At 37.8% G+C, this 14,146-nt stretch overlaps 1 protein-coding gene across 6 annotated transcripts in view; it reads left to right on the forward strand.

Moving 5' to 3' along the window:
• The window catches only part of LOC136847153 (uncharacterized), a 176,018-nt gene that overhangs the window by 79,598 nt on the left and 82,274 nt on the right, over positions 1-14,146 (forward strand). For 4 of the 6 annotated variants that reach the window (XM_067118553.1, XM_067118552.1, XM_067118550.1 and 1 more), the window contains exon 2: positions 7,167-7,605. In XM_067118553.1, coding sequence (XP_066974654.1) covers positions 7,496-7,605 — 110 coding nt within the window. In that variant the 5' untranslated portion in view covers positions 7,167-7,495. Of the gene's footprint in view, positions 1-6,921; positions 7,032-7,166; positions 7,606-14,146 lie in introns of those variants that run through there. The other 2 variants (XM_067118554.1, XM_067118556.1) reach the window with 2 other exon arrangements.

Raw genomic sequence — 14,146 nt, forward strand, 5'->3', positions numbered from 1 at the left:
AACTAGATATAACTATTACCACCAGTAGGGAAAAAGTTACATGTATAGTTTGGGTCCTAAAAATTTTATTCGTTTCGCAATAATTATCACCTATGACTTAATATTTATTTCAATTTGTATCATTAAACATGAATGCTTATCTAGGCGTGTTTTGGATAGTCTTATTTTAAAACCAACATAATTTCTATGGTCACTAGTGGTAAAAAAATTGTATGTAACAGCTTGGGTCCCAAGACTTTACTCATTTTGCCAACAATAATCACCAAGGATTTTATATTTTTTTATATTTGCATCATTCAGTAAGATTGCATATCTCAATGATATTATTTTAAGCCAGTATAACTTATACTATCACCAATAGTCGAAAATTGCAAGTAATAGTTTCAGTCCAAAGACTTCACCCTTACTATAATCATTTCCCAACAGTTAACACCTATGATTTTATGCTTTTTGTATTTTTTATAATTGAACTTGAATGGTTCTCTGAAACGTTTTTCGTATCGTACTCTTTTAAACTAGTAGTCGAAAATTGCCTGGTGGGAGAGCAAGAGGAAGACCTAAGAAGCGAAGGTGGATGGATGTAGTTAGAGAAGACTTGAGAGAAACAATAATTGTCAGAGGACGATCTGTTTGACCGAGCCAGATGGAGGAAAGCTGTCAGAAACATCGACCCCACATAGAAGTGGCAAAAGATTTAGAGAAAGAAGAAGAAGAAGTCGAAAATTGCATGTCATACTTTGCGTCCGAAGACTTTACTCCTACTAAAGAAAGCAACATTACGCTCCACGTATGACTCATCCACCTTCATCCTCTCCTTCTCCTTAATCTTCCCTCTGTCCTCCTCCGCCCAAAACCTAATCCAGAGGGTTGCAAGTTGCTGGTTTGTTGTCGAGAAGAATCCAGACCCTCCCGGGTCCTGCCAGACTGGAAGACTTCCAGCCCCTACACACGCTTCCTTATCCATGAACTACATCCCAGAACGATGACGTCACTCTGGAAAGCTTTCTTTCACCATTTCGTGTAGGACAGATACTACTTCCTTCCACCCTTTAAGGAACCTCCACGCGTATAAGAAACACGTCCCACGTTTGTGACGTCATTCTAGAAGCCGTTACGATTCGTTACGTAGACGAAATTCGAAAAATTCGGCCGTACTGAGAAATTTATCAGATTTTTTTTTTATTTCTGTTTTTGATCGATCGTCTTCAGCATAATGAAAAAGTCTTGTTTTGCCAAAGATTGGTTTACCATGTTTTATCCTACGGAGAATTATGGAGAATAAAGATCTACAATTTTACCAGATCTCTGTAAAAGGAACTTTGAAGGCCTTTCCAGTATTATGTAGAAGCGAGTTTCAAGGCCCCTTCAGTATTTCAGAAAAAAGGCTGAATCTTGAAAACGAAAGGATTAAAGTACTTACATAATTTTGAATAAGATACATCCAGTGGCATGACGGAATTCTAGAAAAGGATGTTCTATAGTTTCATCAGAACTCTGGAAAAGATAAACGCATATCTTCTAAGAATTCTGGAAAAGCAAGATAAGGGCGTTCCAGAACTCCGGAAAAGAAAAATTAAAGTCTTTCCAGATTCCTGTAAGGGAAATGCTTGAATAGAAAAATGAAGTTCTTTTCAGGATTCTGGAAAAGAAAAAAACAAATCTCTCCAAAATCCTGTAAAAGAGAAAATCCGAGTACTTCCAGAGCTCTGGAAATGAAAAAATATGACTTTCCAGAATTTTGAAATAAAGATCTGAGGTCTTTTTAGAGTTCTAGAAATGAAAGACCTTTTGTTTTGTCCGAATTTCGGAAAAGAAGAATCTGACTTTATAGAATTGTTCGAAAAAAGATACGGAGTTCTTTTTTTTTAATTAGAAGATGAAAATATTGCCGGTTAGATGCCGCGTGTTTTAAGCACGTAAACAATGACTTCGGCCTTTTAAATGATTTCAGAAGACCGCATGGAATATTTACAAAAAAGAATACTGCTTTCAGTGCCCACATACAATCTTGTAATACCTAGGTAAACAAGTTTTTGATATCCTGTTGTCCTCAATATTGTCTTTATATATTAAATATATATTAGAGTTGATATAATGATCATAGGACTATCTTTCATTGTTCGCAATATCCGTAATTAATTCCAGCAATTTAAATTGTTTATAAATGCTGCATTACCTTTCTTATATATTATCACTTAGGAGAATAAAAATAAAAACGCTTTCTTACCGTAGATTTTTAATAAGGATTATATATTCACATTTTAGAGTAGCATTCGTCCATTATTCCTGTACGAAGGGAGAGCTTGTACCATCAAATTCAAGGCATCTAAGGAGAGAGAGAGAGAGAGAGAGAGAGAGAGAGAGAGAGAGAGAGAGAGAGAGAGTCCAAACACTTCCAAACTCATCACAGTATACGAAGACAATGTGGTACATCACTGAAAAGTTCGACAATAAACAAACATCAGGGTGGGTCGACCATGCATAAAGCACGAGTCATTTTGGAGATTACCAAAAATGGGCGTCCGAACGCCCAAAAGAGGACACAGAGTGAGGATCAGATCAGTGCCTACAGCCCACCTACATCCACGCCCACGTACCACCTCGATTTTGAACGCCCACTTCCCCAACAACGCTGGAGCTTATACCTTGTCTAGTCTGACGTCATTGTTGAATCATGAAGCGAGATCAAGTGAAGGATGACGTCATGGTTTACTATCGTCCCTTCTTGTACGATAATTTTCGCCGGATTTGGGGGTTTCAGTTGTTTTTGATGAAGATATGGTGGATTTCCGGTCGGATTCGTCAAATCCTATGTATACTTAGACATCCTGCATGACTCTTGCGTTGGGATTCTGGTGAGATGATCTCAATTATACGAAAGAAATTTGCGATTAAGTACCGTGTCCTACAACAACGTTGAGAACCACAAAAGCACTGTTGCCATAAAACGGGCACTGACTTTGCTAGCAGTTTTAATTAAAGGTTATTATTCACTTCCTTTTTGTTTACGAGACCCGCTGAGAAGGAGACAAGAAACTGAAAGACTCCTTTTGCATGTTTATCGCTGGAGTTATTGTGGTAACTGCTTCGGAGGTGAGTTATGATAGTTGCAATAAGCGGAATCTGGAATCCAGACCTCCCTACCTGTGACTCGCACGGTTGCAAAACTTCACAACACGGTTACAGGTGTGCATAACAAAATGCAAAAGTAAAATAAGAATGTTTATGCATGCGTAATGAATGAATGTGTTTATTAACAACCCCTGAATGTGATCGGGTCATGAGACGTAGTTACAGCATGAAAATATAGTTTCTTCGTCCTGGATGTGGTTAGGATGCGTGGGCGGGTGCGTTCGTTTTTAGGCAGAGGTTGCTTGGGTGGGTGATGCACCGGTATTCTCTCAACTAAGGTTCTATCATCCTCGCTGTCATGTGATGACAGATTTATTATGATTCAGTTCATGATGGATTATGCGCGAATATTTCCATAAATTAACATTGTCTGAAAAATGTATGAATAAGAAAATTGCAGTTGCAGAAGTCGTCGTACCGTAGTGACTTCCAACAATCACTACCAGACGTACGATAAAGCATCACAGAATTACTGTTAAATACGCGCGAGAAGGTTGGGAAAATGTCTGAGAAAAATAAATGAATAAGTAAATAAGTTCGAATATCGCAGACCAGACACACAGTCCTCTGACCTTCAAGTGCTGCTCAAAATACCAATTACGTACCCGTCATTCTAGGTAGCTTGTCCTTTACAAAGAATTTGGGTTGAGTAATATCCGAGCTGTTTATGTTTGACATTTGTAGAACTTCATCACTAATTGTATTTTTAGGGAGACAAGGTCTTTTAGTAATATCCTTCATATAAATATATATATATATATATATATATATATCTTATAAGACTTAGATTCTCTCTCTCTCTCTCTCTCTCTCTCTCTCTCTCTCTCTCTCTCTCTCCATTATTTTAATAACTGATACAAGTAATATCCAAATCCACAAGGAATAAGGCCTGGACGAGGTAATCCTCATTCTGCAATTGTGAAATTATTGTACAGATAGATCTGAACAGCACTGCTATTTAAATGTGTTATTGTGTTGATTATTTAACATTATTGTAATAATGATATTGATAAGTGAGTAGTATCATTGTCATCATCATCATCACATGAAACATTGTTTCACCTGCTGTTTACTAGCTTTGTTTGTGCGTGTGTGTGTGTTTGTGTGTGTGTGTGTGTGTAGAGAGAGAGAGAGAGAGAGAGAGAGAGAGAGAGAGAGAGAGAGAGAGAGAGGATCCTAGGCGTGTCATATGTTGTTTCTCGTTATGTTTATTTCCACTGTCGTATCGTAAGAGTCATGTTCAGTGATTCTTAAAGGATAAGTTGTTATGCTTGGTTACGTTGCTTACATTCGCTTTCTGTGCCTCTCTTGTTCTTAGTAGACAAAATGACGTCACACACACACACACACACACACACACACACACACACACATATATATATATATATATATATATATATATATATATATATATATATATATATATATATATATATGTATAATCATTAAAGGACCGATGGTCATTCTGCACCCGTTTCTAAAAAGGAAAATGAAGTTCATAGATACATAATTAAATTACTTTATTTTTATCCGTTTTAAATTCTTTACTAATCTTCCCTAGTTGGCTTTCTTCCAGTTTAATTAACCTCCCTTCATTCTCTGTCATTAACCACCTTTAATTATCTCATTAACCTTCCCTCACTTTCGTTGATTAGTCTCCCTTCACTATCTCCCATTAACCTTCATTTGTTGTTTCTTTATTTCTCCTTCATTCCTTGTAATCAAAGTCCTTTCATTCTAAGACTAATTTTTCTTCATTCTCTTTTATTAACCTTCTTTTAATCTGTCATTAGTCTTCGTTCATTCTCATTAATCATTCTTCTTTTATTCTGTCATTAATCTTCCTTAATTCTCGTTAATCACCAAGCCTTCAATTTTTCATTAATCTTCTTTCATTCTCTTTACTCTTCATTCCTTCAATCTGTCGTTAATCTCCCCTCATTCTCATTAATCATCGTTCCTTTTATCAGTTATTAATGTTTCTTCATTCTCATTATTCATCAGTCCTTCAATCAGTCATTAATCTTCCTTCATTGTCTTTTATCTTCATTCTTTCAATCTCTCATAATCTCATTCTCTTTTAACCAGCTGTCCTTCAATCTGTCATTAATCACCCTTCATTCTCTCTAATCATCATTCCTTCATTCTCATTAATCGCCATTCCCTCATTCCGTTATAAAAGTCCTTCATTCTCTTTAATCTTCATCCCTACCATTTCTCATTAATCTTCCTCCATTCTCTTTATTCAACTTTCCGTCAGTCATTCATTAATCATCCTTTGTTCCCTTTAATCATTATTCCCTCAGTTTTTCATTAATCTTCTTTCATTCTCTTTAGTCATCATTCGTGCAGTCTGCTATTAAGATTAATCTTCCTTCATTTTCATTAATAATCCTTCTTTTATTTCCTCATTAATGTTCCTCAATTTTCATTAATCATCATTTCCTTACATCAGAAATCTTCCTTCATCCATTTTAACTGTCAATAATCGTCCTTCCTTCTCATTAATCATCCTTCCCCCTCATTACTCTTCCTTCCATCCCATTAATCATCCTTCTCCCTCATTACTCCTCCTCCTTTCTCATTAATCACCCTTCTCCCGCATTACTCCTCCTTCCTCCTCATTAATCGTCCTTCTCCCTCATTACTCCTTCTTTCTCATTAATCATCCTTCTCCCTCATTACCTTTCCTTCGTTATTATTAATCATCCTTCTCCGCAGTACTCCTCTTTCCTTCTCATTAATCACCCTTCTCCCTCATTACTCCTTCTTTCTCATTAATCACCCTTCTCCCTCATTACTCCTTTTTTCTCATTAATCACCCTTCTCCCTCATTACTCCTTCTCCCTTCTCATTAACCATCATTCTCCCTCAGCACTCCTTCTTCCTTCTCATTAATCATCTTTCTCCCTCAGTACTCCTTCTTCCTTCTCATTAATCATCCTTCTCCCTCATTACTCATCCTTCCTTCTCATTAATCATCCTTCTCCCTCATTACTCATCCTTCCTTCTCATCAATCATCCTTTCCCCTCATTACTCCTCCTTCTCATTAATCATCCTTCTCCCTCATTACTCCTCCTTCCTTCTCATTAATCATCATTCCTTCAGTGTCATTAGTATTCCTTCATTCTCAGTAATTCAAACTTCCTTTAACCTAGATAGAATTTGGACTATGATAATGACACTGCCAGCCACACACTCGTGTGGCATTCTGCTTTCTAAAAGTGCCTGTACAGTACATAGCGTGGGGGGAAAATGAGCTTCACATCCTCACATTATGCGCTCAGATGTTCCGGTTGTGATGGTTAAAGAGAATCGTGCATGCATATGCGAAGTTTAAAACTAAAACTATAAAAAAGGCAAAAAAGACAAACATTTTTGCGGTTGTTTTCATTAGCTGCGTGACCTGGAGTGTGGACTGAGTGAAGTTTTTGTTGTTGTTGTTGTTGTTGTTGTTGTAGGGTATGGGTATGGGCATCGTACGGGTATCCTTGTAGTTTTGTTATGCTTGTGTGTTATGTTATTGTCATTATTATTGCTTGCAGCCTCGGCTCTTATGCAAGTTTGCTTTGTTCGTAAACCTTGCCGAGATCTTTAATATGCATTAGGCAAGTGGGCAGCGCATGTATGCATAATACATAACTACCCCAAAATGCATCAGGCATTCTCTTTCACCCCGTTCTGTTACCTTCATACATCATACATTTTGATACGTACGTGGAGCGGACATTCGCCAAACTATAACGTGAAACTTTTCCAAAACACAGTCCAATCGCCTTGACATTTATCGTAAAAAGATCAGAAAGTGCGTGCTGCAGGGTGGGCGCTTGCAATGTTGCAGAATTCGCTTGCTTGCGGAATGCAAGCCAGGGCTTTGCGTCGCCCGCCTCGAGCGCAGGTGACTTCAACGACACAGTTGTCAGGAATTTATCTGCACGAAATAAAGGCCACAGGTGTGGGAATAATGTCGTCACCGGTACAGGTGTGAGCCTTGTATTGACTCTGATTCTCTTCTCTGTCTCTCTCCCCGCAGGTAAATCGAATGCTGAAGGATTGAATGATCGCCCCGAAGGCGTCACAACCAGTAGTAGAAGCAGTATCCTCAGGGACTCTCCTCCACCCATCCCAGTCTCAGCCGTCGAGCCCACACGGGACTCCGCGACATCAGCAGCCGGCGCGAAGGAGAGCCAGTCTGAGCAGGAGGGTGCCGCGTACAGACGTGTGGTACCTGGCTCTTGCGATTCCCCTGTGCCTCCAAACTTAGTGCTGACTCCACCTGAGCTGTGTTGGACTAAAGTGAAAAAAAGCCCCGACTCCTCCCGAGAGAAGCGAACGCCGAACACATCATCATCATCATCAACCATGGTCGTGGAAGACAAGAGGAAGAAGAGTCCCACCAAGGGACAGACCCCACCTCAGAAAAAGCAGGCTGTCAAAGAGGAGAAATGTATTTGCCAAATCTGCACATGCGGGTAAGTACTCGAATTTGGCTGTGTATTACTTTCAGGGCCGTGCTTTCGTCTTGATTTCTGAGTGACATTTTCGTCAAATGCTTTTGTTCCGGGGCGTAATTAACCTGATTTTGCTCTTGAACCTTTGTTAGTTTAAATATTACGTTCGGTTGTCCTCTCACTTCGCACCCAACTCCTCGTAGGCCGGGCCGGGGGCACAAGGTTCACCATTAAACGTAGGTGTCGCGGCCCCCGGTGAGTGCCCGACTGGGGTAAAGAAGGGGGGCGGGGTCCTTATTTGGGCGTCAGGCCCTATCACCAACGCCAACGCTGTCTGTACAAGTTAACCTGGTGCCCGAACGAGAGCCTCACGCCCACAATTCATTGCGCCCACCACCTCTCGCCATCTTACTTTCATTTTTCTCTGGTCGTCGCGCTTTTTAGAAAGCAGTTCTGAGGTGTCAGATTCTCAGTCAGAGTCCGCGGGTCAGTTCGGACTTACGAAACGAATATTTTATTGATTTTGTATCGTTATCATCATTATCTTTCTTTTTGTTACTCGGGTCCTTCTTGAAAACTAGTTCGGAACTGTGTAAATGACAGGCGTTACATTTTCCTTCTATTCTTCTATTTTTAAGATTAAAGAGACTATCTCTATCTGAGACCCCAGAAAGAATAAAATCTCCACTCTGCTTGCGACTTTTAAACACACCCTGATTGCCACTGAAACCGACACAGTCGTTTAAGTCGTTCTGAAGCATTTGGGAATCCGTCATACGTTTTAAACCACATTAATGCACCGTGTATTTCCGATGTCATGGCCGTCCATTGAAGTCTTTCAAGAAGTCGCTTGACTCAGACCAAATTCTTCTCATTTCTTACGTTCCCAGTCATTATTGAAATAATTCTGGTGGTAGGTAGTTACAGGAATTGTAAATGAGAAGTGCTACAGGCAGAACATGATTAAATATTATATTTTTTAGTTGTCTATCCACTTGTAAACTGACATTTATTTCTGCATATTGCGTCATCTCCCTTCAGCTAACTCCTCGTAATTATTCAATTAGAGTTGCGGTAAATGACTTGCATTGGTTAGTATGTTATGGAACGAATGACGGGATAGATGCCATGCAAAAAGTTATGAGTAAGTAGATAAACAATAAATAAATAAGTAAAAATTTTGTGGGAGGGAGAAAGGATTCAAGCTATCGCAGATGGAGGCACATGAGGGGGGGGGGGAAATGGGGGGTGGGGGATGCTTGACTTAAGGAGCTGGGTAGGTAAAGTGGTGATGGTAAGGCCGGGCACGCTGAGTCTTACCGGGCATAGAGAGAGAGAGAGAGAGAGAGACTAGCCTGCCCCCAACCAAGGGCGCTACAAGGTGAAAGTGGTAGAACTTCCTTCTCGACTTCCCCTTTGAACCACTTCTCCTACTCCATGGCTTTAATAAGAGTTAACTTTAAAAAACCTCGATCGAGATGGGTATCGGGGCAGGGAATGATAGGGGTATGGCTCAACGTTCGCCGAGATGTCGTTGCGGCATTGAAATGACGCCCACTTCAATTTAGTCTTGCGATAAAGTTTTCCACTTTGCATGAATCTGGCCTCCTCCAACCTCCCTCTCTCTCTCTCTCTCTCTCTCTCTCTCTCTCTCTCTCTCTCTCTCTCTCTCTCTCTCTCTCTCTTCTGAATGCACCGCAGCTTTCATGGTACATTTGCAGTGGGTGTTATTGTTCACAAGAATGAGAAATGCATAATAAAAAAAATAAAATGTGCAATGCTTAATCATTTGTAGAATGAGCACACGTTCCCAGAATCTAGGACAGAACAACAAACATTCACTCTCTGACGCCGATTCAGTCGTTGTTTTCATTAACTTCAATATATTCGAGGACGAATGTTTCAGAGGCAAACTCCGTTCTTGCCTCTCGTTTTCTATATGTCGTCTTTTATAGAAAATGATAAACGAGGGAGGCAGGACCTGAGCCATAGAAATCATGCCATGATGAACGTCGCCGAAGGGCTACTGGATACACCTGTCAAAATATCCCTGGCATGTTTACGGTCCCTCGGGGGATGTCCGCGTTGCGGTTACCCGCCCATGTTTAAAGGGCAGAACGCCCCTGCAATGTAATTCGTGTTCCACAAGCCTGTGTCTTTGCGAATGGGAACCAGAGAGTGATTGATAAACATAAGGTGTACGGAAGCGCTGCCACATTTCTTGAGGTCGCTCAGGGCATAGAGGTGGCATCGCTGCTTCTGGGACGCCGGTGTCTATTCGTTTTACTGACAGATAAGAGAAAGAGCTTTCTCTGTGTCAGATGCGTGTCTGCAAGTCGTAGTTTTTTTCTGGGTTTAGATACCTTGAAGAGCATGCTACGACTAACGTACAACAAATAAAGTGTGACGGGTTATGCAGTTGTTAATTGAGCGTTCAGTTCCTGTCACTGGGAGGGTTCCATGCAAATTGTTGCACTTAGTTGCGGGGTTGAGGCTTTGTATTTGCAACGGCGCCTCGGCAAACTAACTTCGTTCCCTACTGGTATTTCTTCTTTGATCCATTTTTGAAAAAGTATGTTCTTTTTTACTTTCTTTTTCTTATCTGTTTCTTGTCTTTTCATTTTCACCTCAACATCCCTCTAGACTCCAAAGAAAAACAGCGAAACAGCCGAACAACAAATACAATAACGAAAGCCAACGCGGAAAACGCACCCAAACAACATTTCAGCAACACATTTGTGGCCGTTACACTTGAAAATCATTAACTAAGCGTCAGCTGTAGCAATACTGGTATGGAAGCGGTTCTATCTTCAGGCTAAAAATAGCGATGATATCAAAGGAAATGCCTCGGAGAATTTTTGGGGAGGGAAGGGAGGGACGACTCTTGGTGCTCTAGACGAGAAATTCGGTCGTTGGAAGGATTCTCGTAGGAGGTGTTTTGAAGGATTCTCTCGCTGAAGTGTTTTTTAGCCCCGTAGTTTGTATAGATATTAAGTGATGTATTTTTGGAGATTCTTTGTCCCGTTGCCATGTTGTTATGATCTGTAATGAAATGTGTAATATATATATTTATTTATTTGTATGTATGTATATATATATATATATATATATATATATATATATATATATATATATATATATATATATATATATATATATATTTGAATATATGTATAAATGTATGAATATATTTATATATATATATATATATATATATATATATATATATATATATATATAATATATATATATATATATATATATGTATATATATATATATATATATATATATATATATATATATATATATATATTTATATAATATTACAAAGGCGTCTTGCTTTTGCACTGGTGTCTGTAATCATGTATGCGGCCTGTAATCCCGTAAGCCGATCTCAGCGAGCCTAACAATACAGTCCATTGAAGACATCAGTCATCCGGGGACTCTGTCCGCAACAATGGGATGAGACCGGCCGATGAAGAAAATAGACTTAGTTCCGCCACTCATAAAATTATCCTCGGAACTTTTACTATTGTTGCTTGTTTCCTCTTTCTTCTTCTTCTTCTTCTTCTTCTTCTTCTTCTTCTTCTTCTTCTTCTTCTTCTTCTTCTTCTTTCGACAGACTATTAAACAGACTGTTAATGTATCGTGTTAATTACTATATACCATCAGCCTAGGCAAGACTTGAAGTTAATTTATGGATATTGGTTTATATTTGAATATTGGCTTGTTTCTAAAGGTTTATACTGAATACATGAGATACATACTCGGAAGGAGAAAGGGATTTAGGGCCTTTTAATGAAAAAAATCATTGAGTCTCCTATAACTTAAGCATTGAATTACGTATCTGGCAGTCAGTTGACGGCGATGAATCGAAATCAGGGCGTAGACGGGTTTAGAAAAATTACTGTAATTATTGTGATCAGTAGTAAATCCTTAAAATGTAATTTTCAATTATAGCATGGAAAATTATTATGAAAAATTAGAAATTACGCAAAAGCTGCATTTAATGTCGATCCCCGAGAGAGAGAGAGAGAGAGAGAGAGAGAGAGAGAGAGAGAGAGAGAGAGAGAGAGAGAGAGAGAGAGAGAGTTGATCCAGTTATATATATATATATTATATATATAAATGTGTGTATATATTATATATATAAATATATATATACAGTGTATATATATATATATATATATATATATATATATATATATATATATATATATATATATATATATATATAGAGAGAGAGAGAGAGAGAGAGAGAGAGAGAGAGAGATGAAAAGCAAAAGTTTTGACCAGGGGCTCTTCCATGACCACAACTGGGCATCGAGGGGCGGGGACACCTTGACCGTAAGGAGAAAAAGATTGGAGTCTCCTTATTAGTAGGGTCTTGCGATGAGGTACATGGGTCACTAGTGATGTTTTAAATCAAAACAGTGTGTTATTTTATTTTTCGTGTTTTTATTTTTATATAGGGGGAGGGGGAGTACCAGAATATGGTAGTGTGTGCCCTCCCCTCCTCTTTTTTTAGTGGAAGATAAAATATCAAGAGATGTTATTTTGTGTCTTATTTATTTTTCTCTGGGTGGAGGAAGGATTCTAGGACCAGAATGCCCTAGGAAATAGTTTTTCAGTTCCCTAATTTTTTGGAGGGACAATATGGAAGTTGATATCCTGGTTCATCTGTCTATCTATCTCTCTATCTATCTATCTACCTACCTGCCTGTCTTTCTATCTGTCTATCTATCTAACAATCTATTTATATTTACTATTTTTGGATGGTGGAAGAAATCAAATGGCCTGGGGTCATTTTTTTTTTATTCTGGGTGGGGGAGACTGTGGTTTGTGTTTGTTTGTTTGTTTGCTTGTGTTATGGTGGTAAAATGAGATACAACTTCTTGTGACTTGCTGTTTCTTTGCTCTGAATTGGTTTGTCGACCTTGTTTAATGCTAATTGCTATTCCTACATTAAGAGATGCTAATTTGCCCTATTTTACATACACATGCATTTGGTCTAACTTGATGTTCCCGCTTATCAAATTGAATATGTGTGAAGAAGGTACTGGAGATGAACTGGGATTAGTTTTTTAATCTTTAAACGGACAGGTCAGTAAAGGAATTCGGTGTTTCACCATGAACATAATAATAATAATAATAATTTGTTAAATCTTTAAACGGACATATCAGTGAAGGAGTTCGGTGTTTCCCCATGAACATAATAATAATAATGATAATAATAATAATAATAATAATAATAATAATAATAATAATAATAATAATGATAATAATAATAATCTAAGCTAATTAGACACATTGATGCAGCCTTCTGTGTGCGGGCATGTATTCTATGAATCTGTGTTCGCAACAGATTACGAAGTATATTTACTACGTTCTGTGTATTCTATTCATCAGTTTAAAAACGTACGTTTTTATATTCTTTTCCTTGCAATTCAGAATCCATATGATGAGTTTTTTTTTGAAAAATATACTTGCATACATACATAGCCTACATAAATCGTCAAGAAACAATGGCGTGAAGTTTCTTTTCAGTAAGAAAAATTCATGACACAAATTATACATATTTCATCATTATGCATACACATATATATATATATATATATATATATATATATATATATATATATATATACATATATACATATATATACATATTCCTTCAAGAAGAAAATAAAGGTTTATCACCTGTTTAATATGAACCGAAAAACTCACATGAAACCCCACTTATGTATATACAGTGCATCACTAGCGGATCCATTTGGTTTTTTTTTTTTTTTTTTTTGGGGGCCAGGGCGCTGGGCACGTGCCCCGCCCCCATGAAAAATAATGACAATAATAATATTGAAGATTTAGATAATAACATAAATGAGAAATATAAAAATGGGAAAAAATAAAAATCTATTATGGCACTAATAATATAATTGAGAGAAAAAAAATTTATATAGGTAGTATGTATATTATGAAAATTGGTGGGCCCCCATGAAATTTTTTGGGATCCGCTAGTGTAGTGCATCAGCAAACACGAGTTTTATTAGCAATCGGACTGGCCGGAAGCTAGGACAGATAGTGTCAGTGCAGAAAGACTCAGCAAAGTCCTTTTTACACCTTAAACCACCAAGAACTACCATTGCTTAGTATGAATATTATTAATATACTGTTGTTCCTCTAGGGGAATTTCTGTTATATATTCAGTATTTATTTCCACTGTTACTCCTTTTAATGTTTTCTTTGACAAATATTACACCTTTAGTATTTATATTATGAGTTATTATTTATTATGAGTTATAACTCTTACGTTCTTTATTCGACGAATATTCCAGATTCCGATATTACTCCTTTTACTGTTTCTTTGTGCAACAGGTATTACTCATTCAGTTTTTACTGTTATTATTTCTGTTACTGTGTTCCTTATACGACGAGTATTACACGTTAAGTATTTATCATCAGATATTACTCCTGTTGCTGTAGTCCTTATACGACGAATATTACACCTTATGTATTTCTCTTGAGTTATTACCACTTTGACTGATTTCTGTATACAATGAA

The sequence above is a fragment of the Macrobrachium rosenbergii genome, chromosome 16 (assembly GCF_040412425.1).
Source record: "Macrobrachium rosenbergii isolate ZJJX-2024 chromosome 16, ASM4041242v1, whole genome shotgun sequence".
In the NCBI taxonomy this organism is placed as follows: domain Eukaryota; kingdom Metazoa; phylum Arthropoda; class Malacostraca; order Decapoda; family Palaemonidae; genus Macrobrachium; species Macrobrachium rosenbergii.